Source organism: Oncorhynchus nerka, linkage group LG6, assembly GCF_034236695.1.
Source record: "Oncorhynchus nerka isolate Pitt River linkage group LG6, Oner_Uvic_2.0, whole genome shotgun sequence".
In the NCBI taxonomy this organism is placed as follows: domain Eukaryota; kingdom Metazoa; phylum Chordata; class Actinopteri; order Salmoniformes; family Salmonidae; genus Oncorhynchus; species Oncorhynchus nerka.
Window position 1 is genome coordinate 60424027 of NC_088401.1, and position 23282 is coordinate 60447308.

At 42.4% G+C, this 23282-nt stretch overlaps 1 protein-coding gene across 1 annotated transcript in view; it reads right to left on the reverse strand.

The window, feature by feature from the left end:
- LOC115130795 (TBC1 domain family member 9B-like) overlaps nt 1-23282 on the reverse strand; it is a 47917-nt gene that overhangs the window by 13234 nt on the left and 11401 nt on the right. Inside the window, 13 exon segments of the mRNA XM_029662240.2 lie at nt 919-1017; nt 1150-1279; nt 1560-1845; nt 8566-8683; nt 11109-11323; nt 15431-15456; nt 15458-15579; nt 16117-16287; nt 17511-17675; nt 18049-18256; nt 18590-18848; nt 22078-22306; nt 23035-23153. Coding sequence (XP_029518100.2) covers nt 919-1017; nt 1150-1279; nt 1560-1845; nt 8566-8683; nt 11109-11323; nt 15431-15456; nt 15458-15579; nt 16117-16287; nt 17511-17675; nt 18049-18256; nt 18590-18848; nt 22078-22306; nt 23035-23153 — 2147 coding nt within the window.

The window sequence follows — 23282 nt, forward strand, 5'->3', positions numbered from 1 at the left end:
GAACCTTGTGGAGGTCTACAATTTGTTCTGAGGTCTTGGCTGATTTCTTTTGATTTTCCCATGATGTCAAGCAAAGAGGCACTGAGTTTGAAGGAAGACCTTGAAATACATCCACAGGTACACCTCCAATGGACTCAAATTATGTCAATTAGCCTTTCAGAAGCTTCTAAATCCATGACATCATTTTCTGGAATTTTCCAAGCTGTTCAAAGGCACGGTCAACTTAGTGTATGTAAACTTCTTACCCACTGGAATTGTGATACGGTGAATTATAAGTGAAATAATCTGTCTAAACAATTGTTGGACAAATTACTTGTGTCATGCACAGTCCTAACCGACTTGCCAAAACTATAGTTCGTTGACAAGAAATGTTTGGAGTGGTTGAAAAACTAGTTTTAGTGACTCCAACCTAAGTGTATGTAAACTTCCAACTTCAACTGTATGCAACACAAGTACAGACTTGGATAAACATTATCCCACTGCTCTGTTTTGCTTGTTTACAGAGGGTCATTTCATAAGGAACGGTCAGAGGTGAGGTCACCAAGCGCTTCATTCATGGTCACATCTTTGCAGTAATGGAAAAAGTCACACGGACAGCTAGGGGCACACTCCAACATCATTTACAAAAGCAGTATTTGTGTTTAGTGAGTCCGCCAGATCAGAGGCGGTAGGGATGACAACGGTTATATTGATAGGTGAGTGTATTGGAGCATATTGCTGTCCTGCCTGTACTTTTGGGTGTCAGGGAAAATGTATGGAATAAAAAGTACATATTTTCATTAGGAATGTAGTGGAGTAAAAGTAAATGTATAAACAGTGAAGTACAGATGCCCCCCAAAACTACTTAAGTACTGTAGTATTTCAAAGTATTTTTAATTATTTACTTTACACCACTGCTTCTTTGACGTATGAACTCACCACGCTCCTCTTGGCGGTGTCCTCCAGCGATTGGATGACCTTTAACCTCTGATGGAACCTCATCTGCTCGATGACATCAGCACGCAAACTACCAAACTTCTGCTCAGAGACACAGACAGAGGGAAAAGGCAGTGAAGTCACTAATATGTAGAATGGAAATCAATCTCTCCTTGTGCTTGACTTAAGTGAGTTGTGTGAAAAAGTCACGTGGTTCTACTAGTCATGTCTTACCTCACAGGATGACTTGATGAGCTGGAACACGTCAATCTGAGGCGGCGGCTCATCGCCACTGGTCAACAGGGCGTGGAGGTGGGGAATGGGCGGAGACACGGTCTGCTTGTTGACAACATTGTCCAGATACCTGTGAGTGAGTGAGAGAGATAAGCCAATATTTCTCACTCTGAGCAATATGGCTATAGCTTCTTCAGTCTAGAGTAGTAATGCCATCATTCATAAATAGAAGGAGAAAAAAAACAAGTAAACCTTTCTGTATAGTTACACTATAGTTACTATTCCAATTAAACATTTTGGCTGTGCAATGTGTATTGGTGTCAATTACATGGAAGTCAGTTCAGTCAAGTGAATTAGGGAAGAAGCACTTGAGAAATTGTTCCTTCCGTCCCTTCTATTCCCCCACTCACCGTCCAAGGATGGTCATGGCCTCTCCCTCGTCATTGCAGTCCAGTAGGGTGTCCATGTTGGCGTGCAGCACGGCCAGTGCCACTTGGAAGATGACCTTGATGCCCTCGTAGAAGAAGCAGTCAACCAGAAGCACGGCGCTGTCGAAGGGCATGACGCTGAGGAACAGGGTGAGGAACCAGGAGAGGGAGATGGTGGAGATGACTCCCAGCTCCTGCATGTGCTCGTAGAGGAAAGGGAGGCACGCGCGAGTCAGCTCCTCAAACACACCCTGGTCAACGAGAGCACCTGAGAGAGAGAGAGAGAGAGAGAGAGAGAGAGAGAGAGAGAGAGAGAGAGAGAGAGAGAGAGAGAGAGAGAGAGAGAGAGAGAGAGAGAGAGAGAGAGAGAGAGAGAGAGACTATTTAGAACGTACTGTTTAGTAAAAAGGTATGCAATAAGCAACAAATATCAACATACCTCTTATCCATACTGAGAAGCAATTTTCCCTAAAAAAAAATGTTTTATCCAGTTTACTGTGAACACTAATGCTATACCCACTTTAAGATAGTTTTCAGACAGTGGTCAAGTAGGCTACTGTGGCAATTTGAGCATAATGCAGGCCTACCAGAGTGACCTACCATCATAAACAACGGAGAAAATGCATCCCATAACATTTTAACATTAAAAAAGCTGTTCTATCATTCAGCCTACAGTAGCAGCCAATGTGCAGTGTTCAATGTAGGCCTACATTCCATGAGACTTTTGAAAAAAACATGCAGGGCTTGACATTAACCCGTTTATCCACTTGTCCTTCAGACAAGGAGGTGACTGAAGATGGTGGTGTGTTGTTTGATGCAAGAAACCACTTTACAGAATACAATGCATTATTATTCCCATGCCATTATTACAGAGAATCAGACAAATTATGCTATCCTCTGCCTACTTAGCTTATTCAAGCCGGTCTCAAAATACAACACTGCCCTTTGAAGACACACAAAAAAAGCTATTGATTTAACTACTCACTTTTCAAAGATGTCTAAAAATGTACACGTTTTGTCCACTTGCAGGAAGCAATCACTGACTACACATGATCAGTAACTGGGCGAGTGACTCAATAAATAGAAAACGATATGAAACAAAATGTGGCTACATGCAGCTCTCGCTTTGATCTCAAAACAAGCCATCTACTCCTGACCGCTCATGCTGTAAACAGTCAGAGTCCAGTTCAAAGTGAACGGAACAGATCCATATACAGTGTCTTCGGAAAGTATTCAGACTCCTAGACTTTTTACACATTTTGTTACATTACAGCCTTATTCTAAAAATAATTAAAAACAATTCCTCAGCAATATACACAGAATACCCCATAATGACATTAGCTAACAGGTTTTTAGAAATGTTTGCAAATGTATTAAAAGTAAAATACAGAAATACCTTATTTACATAAGTATTAAGACGCTTCGTTATGAGACTCGAAATTGAGCTCAGGTGCATCCTGCATTCCATTGTTCATCCTTGAAGTTTCTATAACTTGATTGGAGTCCACCTGTGGTAAACTCAATTGATTTGACATGATTTGGAAAAGGCACACACCTGTCCATACAAGGTCCCACAGTGCAAGTCAGAGCAAAAACCAAGCCACGAGGTCAAAGGAATTGTCCGTAGAGCTACGAGACAGGATTGTGTCGAGGCACAGATCTGAGGAAGGGTACAAAAACATTTCTGCAGCATTGAAGGTCCCCAAGAACAAAGTTGGCTCCATCACCTTTAAAATGGAAGGGGGGTGACCAAGAACCCAATGGTCACTCTGACAGAGCACTAGAGTTCCTCTGTGGAGATGGGAGAACCTTCCAGAAGGACAACCAGCTCTCGGCAGCACTCCACCTATCAGGCCTTTATGGTAGTGGCCAGACAGAAGCCACTCCTCAGTAAAAGGCACATGAGAGCCCGCTTGGAGTTTGCCAAAAGGCACCCAAAGACTCTCAGACCATGACAAACAAGATTCTCTGGTCTGATGAAACCAAGATTGAACTATTTGGCATGAATGCCAAGTGTCTCGTCTGGAGGAAACCTGGCACTATCCCTATGGTGAAGCATGGTGGTGGCAGCATCATGCTGTGGGGATGTTTTTCAGAGACTGGGAACTAGTCCAGGTTAGGGTTGCAAAGGGTCCGAAACTTTCCAGGAAATTGCCGGAAATTTTCCAATGGAAGTTAAGCCTGGGAATTTTGCTTAAATTAATCAAAAAATGTTAGCTTATAACAGTGAACCTTTTCTGTGAGGATACACACAAAGGCAATTAATTCTAAGTCTTGTGGCATATTTTGGTTAAACTATCTCCAATTCAATGGAATTGCAACCCTCTGCATACACAGTGCATTTTTCCATCACATGTACTGCTGATTCTCAAGATCTTGAACACTAATGAGATGCTATTGAGCCAACACTACTACACTGTCTGAGCCAAGGACTACATACTTTTGATTACAATACTGGGTGGGGTGAATATATTCTATGACATACATCATTTTTTGTTAACTAGTGAATAGTAGCCTACAGCAAAGTGTGTTTAAATAATTTTTAACTTGTTAACAATTTCTGCAGCTTAGTTTTTGCTACGATGTGGGTTTTATCTTGCTTGAGCCTGCTAACTGAGGAGTGTTAATTCACCTGTTTCCAAACATGTTTAATTTTAAAACAATCTGGACAAGTGCATACATTTCACTCAGTGCTCATAACAATCAACCTCTGACAAAAGTCCCTCTACCTCTATTCAAGGTGAAAATGATGAATCAGATACCTTATCGATAGCAACAGCTCATGATCCTCCTGCAACCAGAAGTTTTTTTGACAAAAATGGAGGAACGTAGTCAGAGATGCTGATGAATGTCTTGCTCGAGCTGTGTATGTAACTGGTTCACCTCTAATGCTCACAGGCCATGTGTATTGGAAGATATTTCTGAATGTTCTTCACCCAGCATACACCCCTCCAACCAGACATGCTTTATCTACTCATTTGCTGGATGCAGAGTTCAACAGAGTTCAAGTGAAGGTCAAGCAAATCATAGAGAAAGCAGACTGTATAGCAATAATCTCTGATGGGTGGTTGAATGTTTGTGGGCAAGGAATAATTAACCACGCAATCTCCACCCCTCAACCAGTATTCTACAAGAGCACAGACACAAGGGACAACAGACACACCGGTCTCTACATTTCAGATGAGCTGAAGGCAGTCATCAACAACCTGGGACCACAGAAGGTATTTGCACTGGTGACAGACAATGCTGCGAACATGAAGGCTGCTTGGTCTAAAGTGGAGGAGTCCTACCCTCACATCACACACATTGGTTGTGCTGCTCATGCATTGAATCGGCTCCTCAAGGACATCATGGCACTGAAAACAATGGATACACTCTACAAGAAAGCCAAGGAAATGGTTAGGTATGTGAAGGGTCATCAAATTATAGCAGCAATTTACCTCACCAAGCAAAGTGAGAAGAATAAGAGCACCACATTGAAGCTGCCCAACAACACCCGTTGGGGTGGAGTTATCATGTTTGACAGTCTCCTGGAGGGGAAGGAGTCTCTCCAAGAAACGGCCATATCACAGTATGCAGATATGGGCAGGCCCATCAAGAGGATCCTCCTGGATTATGTATTTTGGGAGAGAGTTGTAAAGCAGCCTGAAACCTAAAGTAGTAGCCATTGCACGGATTGAGGGAGACAATGCCATCCTGTCTGATGTTCAGACTCTGCTTGCAGATCTAAGAAGAAATCCGTTCTGCCCTGCCCACTTCACTGTTGCTCCAAGCAGAGCAAACTGCAGTTCTGAAATACATCAAAAAGCATGAAGACTTCTACCTGAAGCCCATACACACCGCAGCGTACATGTTGGACCCCAAGTATGCTGGCAAGAGCATCCTGTCTGGTGCAGAGATCAACAAGGCCTATGGTGTCATCACTACCGTGTCTTTTCACCTTGGCCTGGATGAGGGCAAGGTTCTTGGCAGTCTGGCGAAGTACACTTCCAAGCAAGGGCTTTGGGATGGAGATGCAATATGGCAGTCGTGCCAACATATATCATCAGCCACCTGGTGGAAGGGACTTTGTGGATCTGAGGCTCTTTCCCTGTTGCTTTCATCATCCTCCAAATCCCACCAACATCAGCCGCCTCAGAGCGCAACTGGTCCTTGTTTGGGAACTGATAAGGGAATTTACATGTTTAAAGTTTCTTAAACTCTTCCCCTACTGTATTTATTTATTTAGCTCCTTTGCACCCCAGTATTTCTACTTTGCATACTTATCTACTGTCAAATCTACCATTCCAGTGTTTTAATGTCTATATTTTGATTTACTTCGCCATCATGGCCTATTTATTGCCTTTACCTCCCTTATCTCACCTCATTTGCTCACATTGTATATAGACTTATTTTTCTACTGTATTATTGACTATGTTTTTTTTTTTACTCCATTCGTAACTCTGTTGTTATACGTGTCAAACTGCTTTGCTTTATATTGGCCAGGTCGCAGTTGTAAATGTTCTCAACTTGCCTACCTGGTTAAATAAAGGTGAAATAAAGAAAATAAAAATAAAGTAATGACTAAAGAATTCCACCCTGAAACGTATTTAACGGTGTGAAATGTATTAGAATTATAAGACTATAATCCAATAATGTATGTGTGAGACAAGTTAAGGGTGAGAAATGTATGGTTGAGAAAACAAAGGAAATTTGAACTACACATGACCTGGTTGTAACTCTGAAAACTGACAACAGGAAAGAGGGCCCTTCCAAGGCCTCTCTAATCTAGGGAGGAGGGGAACGGCGAGAAATTGCCAAGGCTGGTAGAAAAGTGATACAACTGTGTGTGTGTGTAAGTAGGTGGGGGTGGGAGTTATAAAATTAGTGCTTTTGCATTTTTGACTTCAGAGCTCTCTGAATAAAGAATGAACCTTTTGCAGTATCTCAGACTTTGCCTAATTCTTATTTTGAACCCGGGATTTACAACCTCTGGTGAATTGGTCAAAGCTATAAAATAGTTTGGTTAGAACATTGGGAGAAAATTCTCGTGACAGGAACACACATACCAAAGCACGCAATAGGCTGACCAATACAAGGGTTGAAAAATTGGTGGCCATCCGGGCAAATTTGAGGCTTTTTGAGCCTGACAATGAGCCATCCTCAACGAGATCAGAACGTGACAGTGAAGATGAGGCCCCAGAGTCTGATGTTCAAGGAGGTGGACATTGAGAAGTTCCAGGGAGAAGACATGGAAGCCTGAGAGGAAGACAACCAAAGCTTTAGTTTCTAGACTATAATTTTACAGATGTATGTTGAAAACGTTTTGGGGAGATGCGATGGATCATTGGGGATCATTCAATATTCCCTTTCTTTTGTTGTTCAGTGAAATCATCCCATGTGAAGAGTTGACTCATTTAATTAAAGTTCAATTTGTAACGAAATGTATTTATTTTTCTATTGCAATTATGTCTACTTGTTTATGTTATGGTAAATATATCCAATGCAAAAAACATTACATTTAAATGGTATTAATATTAATTTGCAGATATTTCTATTAATTCCGATATATAAGTTTCCACCTCTGAATATTCCCCAAAATGTGCAACCCTAGTCAGGATGAAGGAAAAGATGAATGGAGCAAAGTATTGAGAGATCCTTGATGAAAACCTGCTCCATAGTGCTCAGGACTTCAGACTGGGGTTCACCTTCCAACAGGACAACGACCCTAAGCACACAGCCAAGACAACGCAGGAGTGGCTTCAGGACAAGTCTCTGAATGTCCTTGAGTGGCCCAGACTTGAACCCGATCGAACATCTCTGGAGAGACCTGAAAATAGCTGTGCAGCGACGCTCCCCATCCAACCTGATAGAGCTTGGGAGGATCTACAGAGAATGGGAGACACTCCCCAAATACAGATGTGCCAAGTTTGTAGCGTCATACCCAAGAAGACTCAAGACTGTAATCGCTGCCAAAAGGTGCTTCAACAAAGTACTGAGTAAAGGGTCTGAATACTTATGTAAAAAACATATGTTTTTGCTTTGTCATTCTCGGGTATTGTGTGTAGATTGATGAGAAGAAAAATTTGATACATTTTAGAATAAGGCTGTAAAGTAACAAAATGTGGAAAAAAAAGTCAAGGGGTCTGAATACTTCTGAAGGCACTGTACAGCATTGGTCTATTTGCATATAGGCCTAATGCAGCTCTGATTGGTTATGCCTCACTGATCTGTGTAGAGTATGGGCGGATTCGTGCGTGTTAATGCAATAGAATGCTACTGCGATGCATTCTGCCCACAACAAAATCTCTTGCATAGTTTGTTTTGTTTAGGTATGATGCATTGCATTAATATTGCGTTGGTTCAATCACAATTCCCACAGTAAAGGGAAACGTTGATAGAGTTTAACTAAGGGGGAAAACTCTAGAAAGTCGAGTGAAGTTCAAACTCGTGCTTCTGTGTGGGCTGATATTTCTTCATGGCGTGCAATTTAGAGGGAACATTGCTGAGAAGGTGTCATCTTAGATGTGCAATCGTGCTTGTTCCCCAGACATTTGTTCAATTTTGTAGAACGCGTCTCCTATTCTAATTATCAACTATTGTCAAACGTGTGGAAAGACAATTCTCTGCAGGGAATTCTACTAGATGAAAATACGAAATGAGTATGACATCCTGGCATCTAAAGCATTCTCAATGTTCTAAAATTTCACATACTATAGAATGTTCTATTTTTCCATACCCAAATAGCCTATTAATTTAGAGCACAAGTATAGGTATTGGGACACAGTCACTGTGTGACCACTGTAAATGTAATTTAAGTGACGGCCATTTGAAGGGCAGTGAACGAAGAATGGGCTTGTCTACCCTATAAAACTCTGAAATGAAGGGATTTGGAGGAATCTTAACAGAGGATTCTTTCCTAAGCGTGTAGTGAGCGACAAAACAAAGACATAACCCAATGGAATTAAACACAAGTGTGTGTCTATGAGAGGTTGTGTCAGTCACTCACCCACCACCCTGGTGTTGTAGTAGTCAGGCAGCATCCTCTCACACAGAGCCACCAAAAGCCAGAAGGCCTCCTCCTCCGTACAGTACAGCAGCAGTACCGACGTCACAATGTTCATCGCCTGGAGAGAGAGAGAGAACGGTTCAGTGATAGATAGAGGTTTATAACAGAAACAGACAGGTACATTAACCCTATTACAGGGGCTGAGTCACTGGCTTACTGATGCTCTTCCATGCCGTCCCTAGGAGGGGTGCGTCACTTGAGTGGGTTGAGTCACTGACGTGGTCTTCCTGTCTGGGTTGGCGCCCCCCCCCTTGGGTTGTGCCGAAATTTGAGGAGTGGTTGACAAACAAGTTTTAATGACTCCAACCTAAGTGTATGTAAACTTCCGACTTCAACTGTAAATCACCACATGGTCAAATTTCTCTGTTGGCTCTTTAATGGTGTACATATTTTTGTTTTTCATGTATTTCAGGGGTTTGACCAGCTGACGGCAATGACAAAGCTGGCCTCGCAGTTTGATGAGTGGGGGCTGTCTACTCCTGCCTTAAACAGCTGGCATGCAAATGCACCGGCAATACCAGTGCCTTCTGTTAATTGTAAGAGGGTGTAGGAACATTTAAATGTGAAAGTAGATCCCCTTTGTCCCTCTCCTTTCTCTTATTATTCTTTCTGTTATTGCAGGTCAAAACAGACTTGAGGAATAGACTGCAGGGAGAGCATCTCGCCTCCTGCATGCGACCCCCCCCCCCCCATCAAGGAGTTCAATTACAAATATTTTTCCAAAAGCCCAGAAGAATAAAGTGCTCTGACATGCTGTAAACTATGTCAGAACTAGGTTTTTGTCAGAACCTGGAAAGAGATTTCCAACGCCCTCCTTTTGTAATGAACATGACTTAGTGGGCACTAATTCATGTTCAGTCAAATGTTCCTCTGTGTAAATTTTGTCAAGATAAACATTTTTATTTCAGAAAGAAGGTCTCTGTTGTGTTTCTTTGGATAGATGCAGGACTCAACCTTAAATTGCATCCTGTATACTATAATCATTTTACCAATACGTAATTGAGCTCATTTCTGGGAGAGGAAATTATTTTTAGACTTGAGTTTTTTCCTTCTAAAAAGGAAAAGTCACCAGAACTATGTCAACAGAACCAAGACACGAAACACCCCCAAAATGGGGGATCCCTTAAACCCCCCCACCCCCGATTAATTTCCCCCCACAGCTAACACATTTTCCAGAGGAAACACTGCTTTACAGTAATGAATAAACAGTTTATGGGTCAATGAAAAGCCTCCCGCATAGGAGTAGTCACCCTGACAGAATCATTTACAGTCAAAGAACCTAGTTAAAATATCATGATTATGTTTCAAGAAAACATTCACGCTTTGTTTTAGATGACATTTTCCTGGTATTTTCTAATTATAGCTATAGGCACATTCTACTACTTCAAAACCTTCAACTCAATTGGCCAGTATCAGGAACCAAATGGTTAATTACAGTTAAATAAAAGCCAAATTATTAAGACATTCTTGTAAAGTGGAAACATGTAGGAGCAACAACGGCTCAGTGGTGAAGTGGTAGACCACACAAGCTCACAGAACGGGACCGCAGAGTGCTGAAGCGCGTCTGTCCTCGGTTGCAACACTCACTGCCGAATTCCAAACTGCCTCTGGAAGCAACATCAGCACAAGAACTGTTTGCCGGGAGCTTCATGAAATGGGTTTCCATAGTCGAGCATCCGCATACAAGCATAAGATCACCATGCTCAATGCCAAGCATTGGCTGGAGTGGTGTAAAGCTCGCCACCTTGTAGCAGTGGAAACACGTTCTCTGGAGTGATGAATCACGCTTCACCATCTGTCAGTCTGACGGACAAATCTGTGTTTGGCGGATGCCATGAGAACGCTACCTGCCCGAATGCATAGTGCCAACTGTAAAGTTTGGTGGAGGAAGAATAATGGGCTGGGGCTGTTTTTCATGGTTCGGGCTAGGCCCCTTAGTTCATACAATGACATTCTAGATGATTCTGTGCTTCCAACTTTGTGGCAACAGTTTGAGGAAAGACCATTCCTGTTTCAGCATGACAATGCCCTGTGCACAAAGCGAGGTCCATACAGAAATGGTTTGTCGAGATTGGTGTGGAAAAACTTGACTGGCCTGCACCTCAACCCTATCGGACACCTTTGGGATGAATTGGAACGGCGACTGCAAGCCAGGCCTAATCGTCCAACATCATTGGCCGACCTCACTTGTGGCTGAATGGAAGTCCCCGCAGCAATGTTCCAACATCTAGTGGAAAGCCTTCCTAGAAGAATGGAGGCTATTATAGCAGCAAAGGGGGGACCAACTCCATATTAATGCCCATGATTTTATAATGAGATGTTCGACAAGCAGGTGTCCACATACTTTTGGTTATGTAGTGTAAGTAAGAAATTGTAATATAAAGTCTAAGTCAGTGTTGATAATGTGGCCCTGCGACAGACTAGCGTCCTGTCCAGGGAGTGGTACAACCCCCCCCCCAGAAAAAGAAGACAAGTCGGCATACCTGGCAGTATCCTATGCCAGGGTTGCGGCAGGCGTAGGCGGTGAGGACCCTGCGGAGGGCAGCGATGCCCATCTCATTCTGGAAGGCATGGTGCTCAGGCATGGAGCGGTGCAGGTCCCTCTCGATCTCCTCCGTGGCCAGGGTACAGCGGCCCATGGCCTGCTCCACCCGCTCAGCGTAGTAGCCAGGGTGGGTGTCCATCTCATTCTGAGCTCCTGGAGAGGGGATGGATTGATTGATGGATGGATGGATGGGGGTAAGTGGTGAACTCAATAGATTATAAAACAGACACAGACAATATGGGTTTGTCAGTGGGTAAATTATTTAATGTTTAGATCCTTTTGATTCTAACCATTGTAAAAAATAAAATAAAATAAAAAATAGAGGTCAGATTCAGACAACTGGTAGTTTCTTTGTTGTACCATCAAAAACGTGGTTAACCTTTACATATTTGCTAGAAAACACTAATTCGAGGGATTCCTGAAAACATAATTTAGACTTGTCATTAACTCTCACTCCAGATATCATTGCATGACACAATCCTGTTAATTTAGCCCCGTTTATTAAGTGCTACCATTTTAACATAGTATGACACATCCACATAGCAACACAACCTATGGGCTCAGTTTCGTAACAGTTACTTAGCTAGGCCATATGACTCCGGAGTCCAGAGAGTCAGTTGATCTCAGATTAGTCAGACGTTGCATCACTAGGTAACAACAACACTTCCCTAATAACCACGGCAACAGAGAGACAAACACACACTACCTTCAGGTCACAAGGTAGGAGTGACTGCTGCCCTTGATACTAATCAAATTCTGATGTGGATGTAGTCTTGACACACACAATGCTTGCTTGCACACACAGACTCACTTATTCATAATGAGTATTGTTCACTGTGTTGCTAACATGGTGGCAACACAGTGAACAACGATATTAAGAACATAGAGCGGGCGGGTTATACACTATTGGCAAGAGAGAAAAACAGCCTCTGGTAAGACACGGGCCGGGGGCTTATGCATTTATGTAAACAACAGTTGGTGCACGATATCTAAGGAAGTCTCAAAGTTGTGCTCGCCTGAGGTGGAGTATCTTATGATAAGCTGCAGACCTCACTATTTGCCCAGAGAGTTTTCATCTGTTATTTTCGTAACTGTCTATATACCACCACAGAGCGAGGTTAGAACTAAAACCGCACTAAATGAGCTGTATTCCGCCATAAGCAAACAGGAAAACACTCAGAGGCGGCGCTCCGAGTGGCCGGGGAATTTAATGCAGGGAAACTTGAATCAGTTTTACAGAATTTCTATCAACATGTTAAATGTGCAACCAGAGGGAAAACAATTCTAGACCATCTCTACTCCACATACTGCGACGCGTACAATGCTCTCCCTCGCCCTCCATTTGGCAAATCTGACCATTACTCTATCCTCCCGAGTCCCGCTTACAATAAAAAATTAAAGCAGGAAGCACCAGTGACTCGGTCTATAAAAAAGTGGTCAGATGAAGCAGATGCTAACCTACAGGACTGTTTTGCTAGCACAGACTGGAATATGTTACATGATTCTTCTGATGGCATTGAGGAGTACACCACATCAGTCACTGGCTTCATCAAGAAGTGCATCGAGGACGTCATCCCCACAGTGACTGTAAGTACATACTAGAGGTCGACCGATTAATCGGAATGGCCGATTAATTAGGGCCGATTTCAAGTTTTCATAACAAATCGGAAATCGGTATTTTTGGGCGCCGATTTGCCAATTTGTTTTTCATTTTTTCCCCCACACCTTTATTTAATCTTTATTTAACTAGGCAAGTCAGTTAAGAACACATTCTTATTTTCAATGACGGCCTAGGAACGGTGGGTTAACTGCCTCGTTCAGGGGCAGAAAGACAGATTTTCACCTTGTCAGCTCGGGGGATCCAATCTTGCAACCTTACAGTCAACGAGTCCAACGCAATAACGACCTGCCTCTCTCTCGTTGCACTCCACAAGGAGACTGCCTGTTACGCAAATGCAGTAAGCCAAGGTAAGTTGCTAGCTAGCATTAAACTTATCTTATAAAAAACAATCAATCATAATCACTAGTTAACTACACATGGTTGATGATATTACTAGATATTATCTAGCGTTTCCTGTGTTGCATATAATCTGACTGAGCATACAAGCATACAAGTATCTAAGTATCTGACTGAGCGGTGGTAGGCAGAAGCAGGCGCGTAAACATTCATTCAAACAGCACTTTCGTGCGTTTTGCCAGCAGCTCTTCGTTGTGCGTCAAACATTGCGCTGTTTATGACTTCAAACCTATCACCTCCCGAGATGAGGCTGTGTGACCGAAGTGAAATGTCTGGCGAGTTAGCGCGGGCTAATAGCGTTTCAAACTTCACTTGCTCTGAGCCTTGGGGTGGTTGTTTCCCTTGCTCTGCATGGGTAACGCTTCAATGTGTTGCTGGTTCGAGCCCAGGGAGGAGCGAGGAGAGGGACAGAAGCTATACTGTTACACTGGCAATACTAAAGTGCCTATAAGAACATCCAATAGTCAAAGGTTAATGAAATACAAATGGTATAGAGGGAAATGGTCCTATAATAACTACAACCTAAAACTTCTTACCTGGGAATATTGAAGACTCCTGTTAAAAGGATTTTATTGATGTATTATATTAAGTTAAAATAAGTGTCAATTCAGTGTTGTTGTAAAAGTCATTATTACAAATACATTTATATTTTTAATTATTATTATTTATTTTTTTTAAATCGGCCGATTAATCAGTATCGGCTTTTTTGGTCCTCCAATAATCGGTATCGGCGTTGAAAAATCATAATTGGTCGACCTCTAGTACATACCTCAACCAGAAGCCATGGATTACAGGCAACATTCGCACTGAGCTATAGGGTAGAGCTGCCGCTTTCAAGAAGCGGGACTCTAACGCGGAAACTTATAAGAAACACCAACACCATTATCCCAGAAACCCTAGACCCACTCCAATTTGCATACCGCACCACCAGATCCACAGATGACGCAATCTCTATTGCACTCCACACTGTCCTTTCCCACCTGGACAAAAGGAACACCTATGTGAGATGCTATTTCATTGACTACAGATCAGCGTTCAACACCATAGTGCCCTCAAAACTCAACACTAAGCTAAGGACCCTGGGACTAAACAACTCCCTCTGCAACTGGATCCTAGACTTCCTGACGGGCCGCCCCCAGGTGGTAAGGGTAGGTAACAACACATCCGCCACGCTGATCCTCAACACAGGGGCCCCTCAGAGGTGCGTGCTCAGCCCCCTCCTGCACTCCCTGTTCACTCATGATTGCACGGCCAGGCACAACTCCAACATCATCACTAAGTTTGCTGATGACACAACAGTGGTAGGCCTGATCACTGAAAACGATGAGACAGCCTATAGGGAGGAGGTCAAAAACCTGACCATGTTGTGCAAGGACAACAACCTCTCCCTCAACGCGATCAAGACAAAGGAGATGATTGTGGACTACAGGAAAAAGAGGACCAAGCACGCCCAGTACATCACCGGGGCCAAGCTTCCTGCCATCCAGGTCCTCTACACCAGGCGGTGTCAGAGGAAGGCCCTAAAAATCAAAGACTCCAGTCACCCTAGTCATAGACTGATCTCTCTGCTACCGCATAGAAAGCGGTACCGGAGTGCCAAGTCTAGGTCCAAGAGGCTTCTAAACATCTTCTTCCCCCAATCCATAAGACTGCTGAACAATTAATCAAATGGCCACCGGACTATTTTCATTGACACCGCCTCCCTTCCATTTGTTTTGTACACTGCTCCTACTCGCGGTTTATTATCTATGCATAGTCACATCACTCTTACCTACATGTACAAATGACCTTGACTAACCTGTACCCCCGCACACTGACTCGGCTGTACCCCCGCACACTGACTCGGTACCGGTACCCCCTGTATATAGCCTTGTTATTGTGTTATTTTTTACATCTTTTTTTACTTTAGGTTATTTGGTAAATATTTTCTTAACTCTTCTTGAACTGCACTGTTGGTTAAGTGATTGTAAGTAAGCATTTCAGGTTAAGGTCTACACTTATTCGGTGCATGTATTCAGTGCATGTGACAAATAAAGTTTGATTTGTACATTGGGAAAAAATACCTGCTCCATTTCAGACATCAAAAAATTGTTTTAGGGCTACGTGGGTTAGGATAATCCATTAACCCAAACCCTGCAAGAAGGGTTATTTTGGTGGGATATAAGCTGAGAAGCGCTTTGTGACAATTAACCATTTATAAAAGAAAAAGTGCTTGAAATGAAATTGTTGGACAAAATGTCAACCTGAGAAGAGCAGCCACAGCTCCCCGGAGGCTCTCAGGGATCCCATTGAGCACCAGCTCTCTGGTCTTGGAGGTACGGTACATACACACACCCCTGCCAAACTCAAGGAAGTGGATGTTCCACGACTCCTCCTTCATCTTCTCCTTTGTCTGAGGAGAAAGAAAAGGGAGGAGTCAGTATATCAGTATGACCTAACAAAAATGTAATTGAGCTAAAGGGGTGTTTTAACGATATAACGACCAGAATGATGTACGGCCACAGTGGCTATGCTCCTTTGGCACCATGAGAAAAGCAAACAAAGACGTACTAAGAGTCAATGATCCAACAATCCCTTGAGTTTGGGAACCTAAAGCTGAGCTAGATAGCTGAGCTAGATGAATGAACAGATGATGGCCTTCAAGCTTGCCTATGCACACATTTGGTTAAGATAGTATTTCCTCTAGTGTAATGTTAACCCTGAGGACCAGAACCATAGACACAGCATACATTAGCCTACACTATAAAGCATCCAACTGTCTACATCTTTAGGTAGGGACAATAAAATACTGTTTAGAAGGGATCACTTCAGATTAAAAACAGATGACCACACTGAAGTAATAAAACACTATAGAAAGCGTGTAGGATATTCTAAAAGCATAAGACTGTCCAAGCCGTTGACGTGGGTCTGGGAGTGGGGTTGAACTCACAGCTTTGGGTCCGTGTTCCTCTGGGGCGTCCTTCTGGTAGATGCGGAGCAGGCTCTGAGTGGCTGTTGGCAGGCTGGGGCTGTAGTGGCGCCTCTGGGATGGTTCCCCTGCTGCACCAGTGGGTGTGGGGAGGCTGGAGGAGAGAGGGGTGGTACTAGGGCTGGGAGAACCCTGGGGAGAAGGAGGAGATCGGGATTTAAAGGGGTGTTAGGAGAGAAAGAATACAAGGATATTTTGATATGTGTAACCAACTAATGCATTCAGAGAAATCATTCTGCCAAAAGCATGAACACAAATGAGTGATTACAACATATTATTGTTATGTAGAAAGTAGCATAAAAATCACTGTATACATCAAAAATCCCCATTATCCATCACAATTGCGATCTCGTTCACGACAGAATGTGACTGACAGTTCAAAGTAGGCTTGGGCGGTATACCGTTTATACCCTGACTATACCCTGATGAAGACAGCTTGGCTGTCGAAACGTTGGTAATTACATTTTTGCATCTGAGCTCCTAGAGTGTGCGGCTCTTTTATTTAGGCCTAAATAGGTGTGCGTTTCTTTTCTTCTAGGTATACCGTTTATAACATATACCGGGCTATTTGGAAAAAGACACAGGATGATTTTTAAATACAGTCAATACCGTTGAAACAATTTCTTTGAAGTTTTTCGATAAATGTGAATATTTGTAGCTACTTTTTAAGTAAATACCTGCAGTCAACCTGTACAATAGGTTAGGAGATAAAAAACATTGCGTTCTTCGCGTCACCTGTCACATTATTATGAAGGTTACGGTTGTCTCCAGTCACGCAGTGTTTGTTTACAAGCACGCAACAACAAGAGACAGGAGCTTTTTGAGTCACTCACTGTTGTGCAGCACACGCCAGGTGATCTAGTTACAGTATGGAATTCACAACTAAATGTTTGTCAGCTAGATATCTTATAACTATTCAATTAACCGTCTAACATGTGCTAAATGCTCTGCAGTTGTACATATAGTTTGCTAATTTAGTAGCTAGTTTAGTAACTATCTATTCTTGCAAAATCAAGCATTCACTTGGTAACAGCAGAAAATCCTCTTCTGGACCAAGAGCCTTGCTGGCTAATATTTGTTTTGTGCGTGCAGCAAACTGTGAGTAGCATTTTTTTGTTACTTGTATAGTTTAGGTAAGAAACTGTGCAAAATGTTCGCAATGTGCTCGTTCACATTTAGGTAGCATTCTCTATGGGCTTTAACATGTACTTGTTTGCATTAGGTTTGAAAACAGCGCCCCTTGTGCATTACCAAACATCCCGGTATGTCACAAAGTTGGCATGAAGGTAAAGCCTAGCCTAAGCCTAGCTCAAAGGGTAGACCCAAACAGCACACCTCCCCTCTGATTGGCTCACCGAATGGCCACTTTCAGGGGTGCGCTGCAGGAAGTCGGAGATGCGCTGGACCAGGAAGTCGCGGTCCTTGAGGTTGGCGAAGAGGAAGGTCATCTTGTTCTTGGTGCTGATGGACACGGGGCAGGGCAAGACGCTGCTGCTGTCTGCCTTCTCCACAATGGATACCTAGAGAGCAGGATGGAGGGAAGGGAGGAGAGTCAGAGAAGGGTAGAAGAGAGATGGGGTGGAAGGAGGAGAGAGAAGAGATAAAACAGAGGGGCGTGAGAGTGGGAGGGGAAGAGAGCGAGAGAGCGAAGGAAAGATAAAGTTGTACATTAGTTAAGAACATTAGGCACATCCCACAATGAGGGTATGTCCCCCATGAAAAACAAAAAGACAGATACAGGGTAAGAAAGTGAGAGTGAAAGAAAATTAAAATGAGAGAATAGGAAAGAGGGATGCAGGATATATGGAAAAGAGGGGGAAAGAGAAAGAAAGGAGGCAGGAAACAAAATAAAGAGAGGGCTCGTGCTTTGCGTTGGGTTGTGTGTATAGGCACCTCTCTGAGGGGGATGATGAGCTGACAGAGGTCCTCCTCACGGCTGCAGAAGCAGATGTAGTTGTTGGAGACAAACAGCTGGCCCACGATGTGCATCTTGGCAAAGGGAGTCCACAGCGTGCAGTCTGTGTGTCCGTCCAGGCGCTCGTCCTGGGTCAGGCGGAACAGCGCCCGGTAACGTTCGTTCTTGGCCCTTGCGTCCAGGTCCCTGTAGTTGACATCCGGTAGTGAGTGGAAGAGAGTAAATTAGCAAAACTACAGATACAGTAAATATATACACACTAAAATATGAATACTGTCTAGAACTATACCCCCAAAAATGATGTATTGGTGAGATGCAGATACGGACCACTACATTGAGGACCTTTCTTAGCTAAATCTGGTGTGTTGGTACCTGACTTGTCTACACCTGTTCTCTAGAGGGTTAAAAGACACGTTCTTGGAAGTACCACTTCATTTCAGTGAAAACAGTTGTTTGAAATACCACATTTTTTAATGGTCAGAAAAAAACAGGACATTCCTTACTCTTGAACCCACCTACCTCTTCAGTGCCGAGACATTCTTGAGCGTCTTGCAGGCCTTAGGCAGCGAGTGGTCGGCGGCGAAGCCCTCGTTGTCAAGCAGCTGGCGCATGGCGATGGTGGCCAGCTGCTCCATGAGCTTGAAGGTGTCGTTAACGTTGAGGAACATGGAGAAGTAGTGCTCCGTGTGCCGCGTGCTCACCCGCACACTCTCCGGGAACAGCAGCGTGGCGTTCTTCTCTAGGCGGGTGACCTCCGTCCACTGCACCACCAGGGTTACTGTAAGGGGAGGAGTGGGCGAGATCACTTAGCAGACGCAGTCACAGAAATATTTGACTTCGCCCAGAAAAGAGGGTGAGAGACAGAGGGAGATACAGCATAGAAAAAGAGAGATAGACAGGAAGAGAAGAGAGCGAGAGAGCAAAGGAAGGAGTCCTTGGGGTCAGGGAGCAGGGAAAGATAGACAGGAAGAGAGCGAGAGAGCAAAGGAAGGAGTCCTTGGGGTCAGGGAGCAGGGAGAATAGAAGGTGTTCAGTAGAGGGGCAGAAACAGTAGGAGGAAGAAAGAGGTAGATTTCATAGAATGCTATCTTATAGGTTTGAATTAGTACAGAATTGTGTTGGGGGTTGGTGCTGCAACATTGAAGTGGGGCTATTCACTATGAGTCAATCACATTCCTCAACATACACACTAACACACACACTCTCATTCTCTTCTTCTGTAATCTCATAAGATCACTGCCCACATACAGTGCATTGCTTTCATTCTCAGACCCACATGCATGCACACACCAGGGTTTCCGTTTAATTGACCAGACATCCATATGAATTGGGTGTGTAACGCATTAGGGCGTTCACCTACAGTGCTCAAAATCACATTATATTATTGTAATTCATGAATTCATCATGAGCCATTAATGTTCTTATACCAACATGACAGATTTTATTGAAAAGCAAAACATTTTGCCTGTTGCTTCTTCTTCCCTGTTATAAATCATAAAATAATAAATGTTTTGCTTAGATGCCTACATAGTAATACATTTGTAAACATGTCCTATAGGCTATTTGTATGGCAATTTTAATTAATAAAAACACAGCTGTTTTCAAATACAATCTAGGCTTCTCTAATTTAATTTAGCCTAGACATTAACATTTTAATTAGACCTAATAAATAAAACATGGCTGTTTACGAACACCAGGGCCGGTCATGGCTAGAAGGGATCCAGCAGTCAGATGTGACTTTTCGTAGCAGGTCAGAATTAACATACAGGTTAGGAAAATTAGGTTAAGAAAATGGTTAGCTACATTTGACAAAAGCTGGATCTCTTCTTACCATGACTGGCCCGGCCCACCCAACTCCCGCTGCGATTTAGCATTGATAACAACTCGGTTTCCTACTATAGGCAGTTGGCTGCCTAGTGATTGCATCATTCTAACAGTCCGATGTGAAAAGTTGGCAATGATGTTTAATTTCCAAGTGCTACTGAATAAGCTGAACTGAAATGCACCAATTGTGCATGATACACATCATTACTCTACTCTATCAATCCATTCCAAATCTTGATACTATACATGACATGGGCGGGATGTGTTGATCTTACCTAGGGCTGAGGTAGAACCGCTAGTAACGGGCCTGACAAACACAATTTGCCTATAATTTACATCAGCCTAGTTACTTTGTCCTCAAGAAGGCGTGATCTTGAGGCCGTCTTTACTCGGTTTTGGAGAAAGAACCCCCTCTCGGCCGGCACACTGGAAACGGGTATAATCAACAGAATCTTCACAAATTTTGCCCAGTCATTGTACACCTGGTTGAAGTCCCTTATTCAAGGGACTTCAATTGCATCTTTTGCCTGAGTTTTTTTCTTTCTTCTAAAAGGCACACACCCAACACTAATTTCCAAGCAGCTTAAGGATTTATTATCCTACAAAGTATATTTGCCTATGAAGTTGGAGCACATCGTCTGGTATTTCCACCAATTAACACAAAGCATTATTTAATTTGGCTGGCAACAATTTTAACACACACATATTGCACACACATGTTTGGGGTCACATAGAAATGTCCTTGTTTTTGAAAGAAAAGCACATTTTTGGTCCATTAAAATAACATCAAATTGATCAGAAATACAGTGTAGACATTTTTAATGTTGTAAATGACTATTGTAGCTGGAGATGGCAGATTTTTTAGGGAATATCTTCATAGGCCGTTATCAGCAACCATCACTCCTTTGTTCCAATGGCACATTGTGTTAGCTAATCCAAGTTTATAATTTTAAAAGGATAATTGATCATTAGAAAACACTTTTGCAATTATGTTAGCACAACTGAAAACTGTTGTTCTGATTAAAGAAGCAATAGAACTGGCCTTCTTTAGACGAGTTGAGTAACTGGAGCATCAGCATTTGTGGGTTCGATTACAGGCTCAAAATGGCCACAAACAAAGAACTTTCTTCTGAAACTCGTCAGTCTATTTGTGTGTATGCATGTATGTATGTATGTATGTATGTATGTATGTATGTATGTATGTATGTATGTATGAATGAATATGTATGTATGAATGAATATATGTATGTATGAATATGTATGTATGTATGTATGAATGAATATGTATGTATGTATGTATGAATGAATATGTATGTATGTATGTATGAATGAATATGTATGTATGTATGAATATGTATGTATGTATGAATGAATATGTATGTATGTATGAATGAATATGTATGTATGTATGAATATGTATGTATGTATGTATATGTATGTATGTATGAATATGTATGTATGAATGAATATGTATGCATGTATGAATGAATGAATATGTATGTATGTATGAATGAATATGTATGTATGTATGTATGAATATGTATGTATGTATTTATGAATATGCATGTATGTATGTATGAATGAATATGTATGTATGTATGTATGTATGAATGAATATGTATGCATGTATGAATATGTATGTATGTATGAATGAATATGTATGTATGTATGTATGAATGAGTATGTATGTATGAATGAATATGTATGTATGTATGTATGTATGAATGAATATGTATGTATGTATGTATGAATGAATATGTATGTATGTATGTATGAATGAATATGTATGTATGTATGAATATGTATGTATGTATTTATGAATGAATGAATATGTATGTATGTATGTATGAATATGTATGTATGTATGTATGTATGTATGTATGTATGAATGAATATGTATGCATGTATGAATATGTATGTATGTATGAATGAATATGTATGTATGTATGTATGTATGAATGAGTATGTATGTATGTATGTATGTATGTATGTATGTATGTATGTATGTATGTATGAATGAATGAATGAATGAATATGTATGTATGTATGTATGTATGAATGAGTATGTATGTATGTATGAATGAATATGTATGTATGTATGTATGTATGAATATGTATGTATGAATGAATGTATTTTTTTTACCCGGCATTTACAGCTAACGGAAACCCTGCTCCACACCAACCTTCTTTCCCCAGGAGGAGAGAGTAGAAGCAGAGGTGGTTGACGCTGAGGTAGACCCAGCCCTGCCGGGGCACACGGCCCTTCCAGTAGCTACAGGAGTAGTAGTTGACCAGCTTCTCCTCGCCGGGCATGCCAAACAGCTTCCTCATCTTCAGTTCAGCCTCACGGAACTTGCCAGAGTCCTCATCCTCCAGGGCAGCCTTGCTCTTGTTCTCCTCGGCGATGATGCCCTAGATAGAAAGAGTGGAGGAGGGAGTAAGGTTCTGTTACAATATATATAGACAGAGAGAAATTGTATCATTTATGCTGCTGCTCTTGTTTTTCACGAGTGGCGCACGTGTAGCTTGTTGTTGGCCAATCATAAGTCATCAAAGCAGCAATAGGCTACAGTCATAGAGCCTCCATGTATGGCAAAAGTTAGGAGATATCTGATCAATGGAAGTTTGAATTAAAATTATGGAATTAAAAGTTAGAGGAGAAGAATAGGCTACAACAAACTGTTCAACTGTTCTGCCTGCGGCTATGGAACCCTGACCTGTTCACCGGACGTGCTACCTGTCCCAGACCTGCTGTTTAACTCTCTAGAGACAGCAGGAGCGGTAGAGATACTCCTAATGATCGGTCGGACCAGGACTGGACCAGGTCTATCCAGAACGGGTCTAGTTTTCGTCAGGTCAATTCGGAATGGGTCTCTATATTTAAATAAAAAATGTCTGTATGGGTGCGGATGGAAAAGACCCAGGTTAATTTTGGAACGGGTCCAACTTTTTAGACCTGTGAAGGCCTCTAGTTCAGATTAAAGTGACAATGATGCATAAATCTGCATTTAGTGGAGGACTGAGTCAGTATCTTAAAGATGGAGCAACAATTAGCTAGGACATAACAGGGTATGATAATTGAATTCTAATTTGTTCTAATTCTATGAGGTTGAACTATACTTTGTGGCAGCAGTGCCTACCGAGATCTTCCCCTTGACGAAGGTGGTGATATCTTCGTTGTTGTCAAAAATGGAGAGCGTCTGGAGCAGGTTGGTCTCCAGCCACTCCCAATGCTCTGTGATCTCCTTCCGGGAGGAGCCTGGGAAAACACAGTATTTACCCACATCAACACCAAGGTAAAAATTGGGTACGGGTGTGCTTTAGAGAGTATACAGTGCACCTCCCCTAACCCGGACGACGCTGGGCCAATTGTGCACCGCCCTATGGG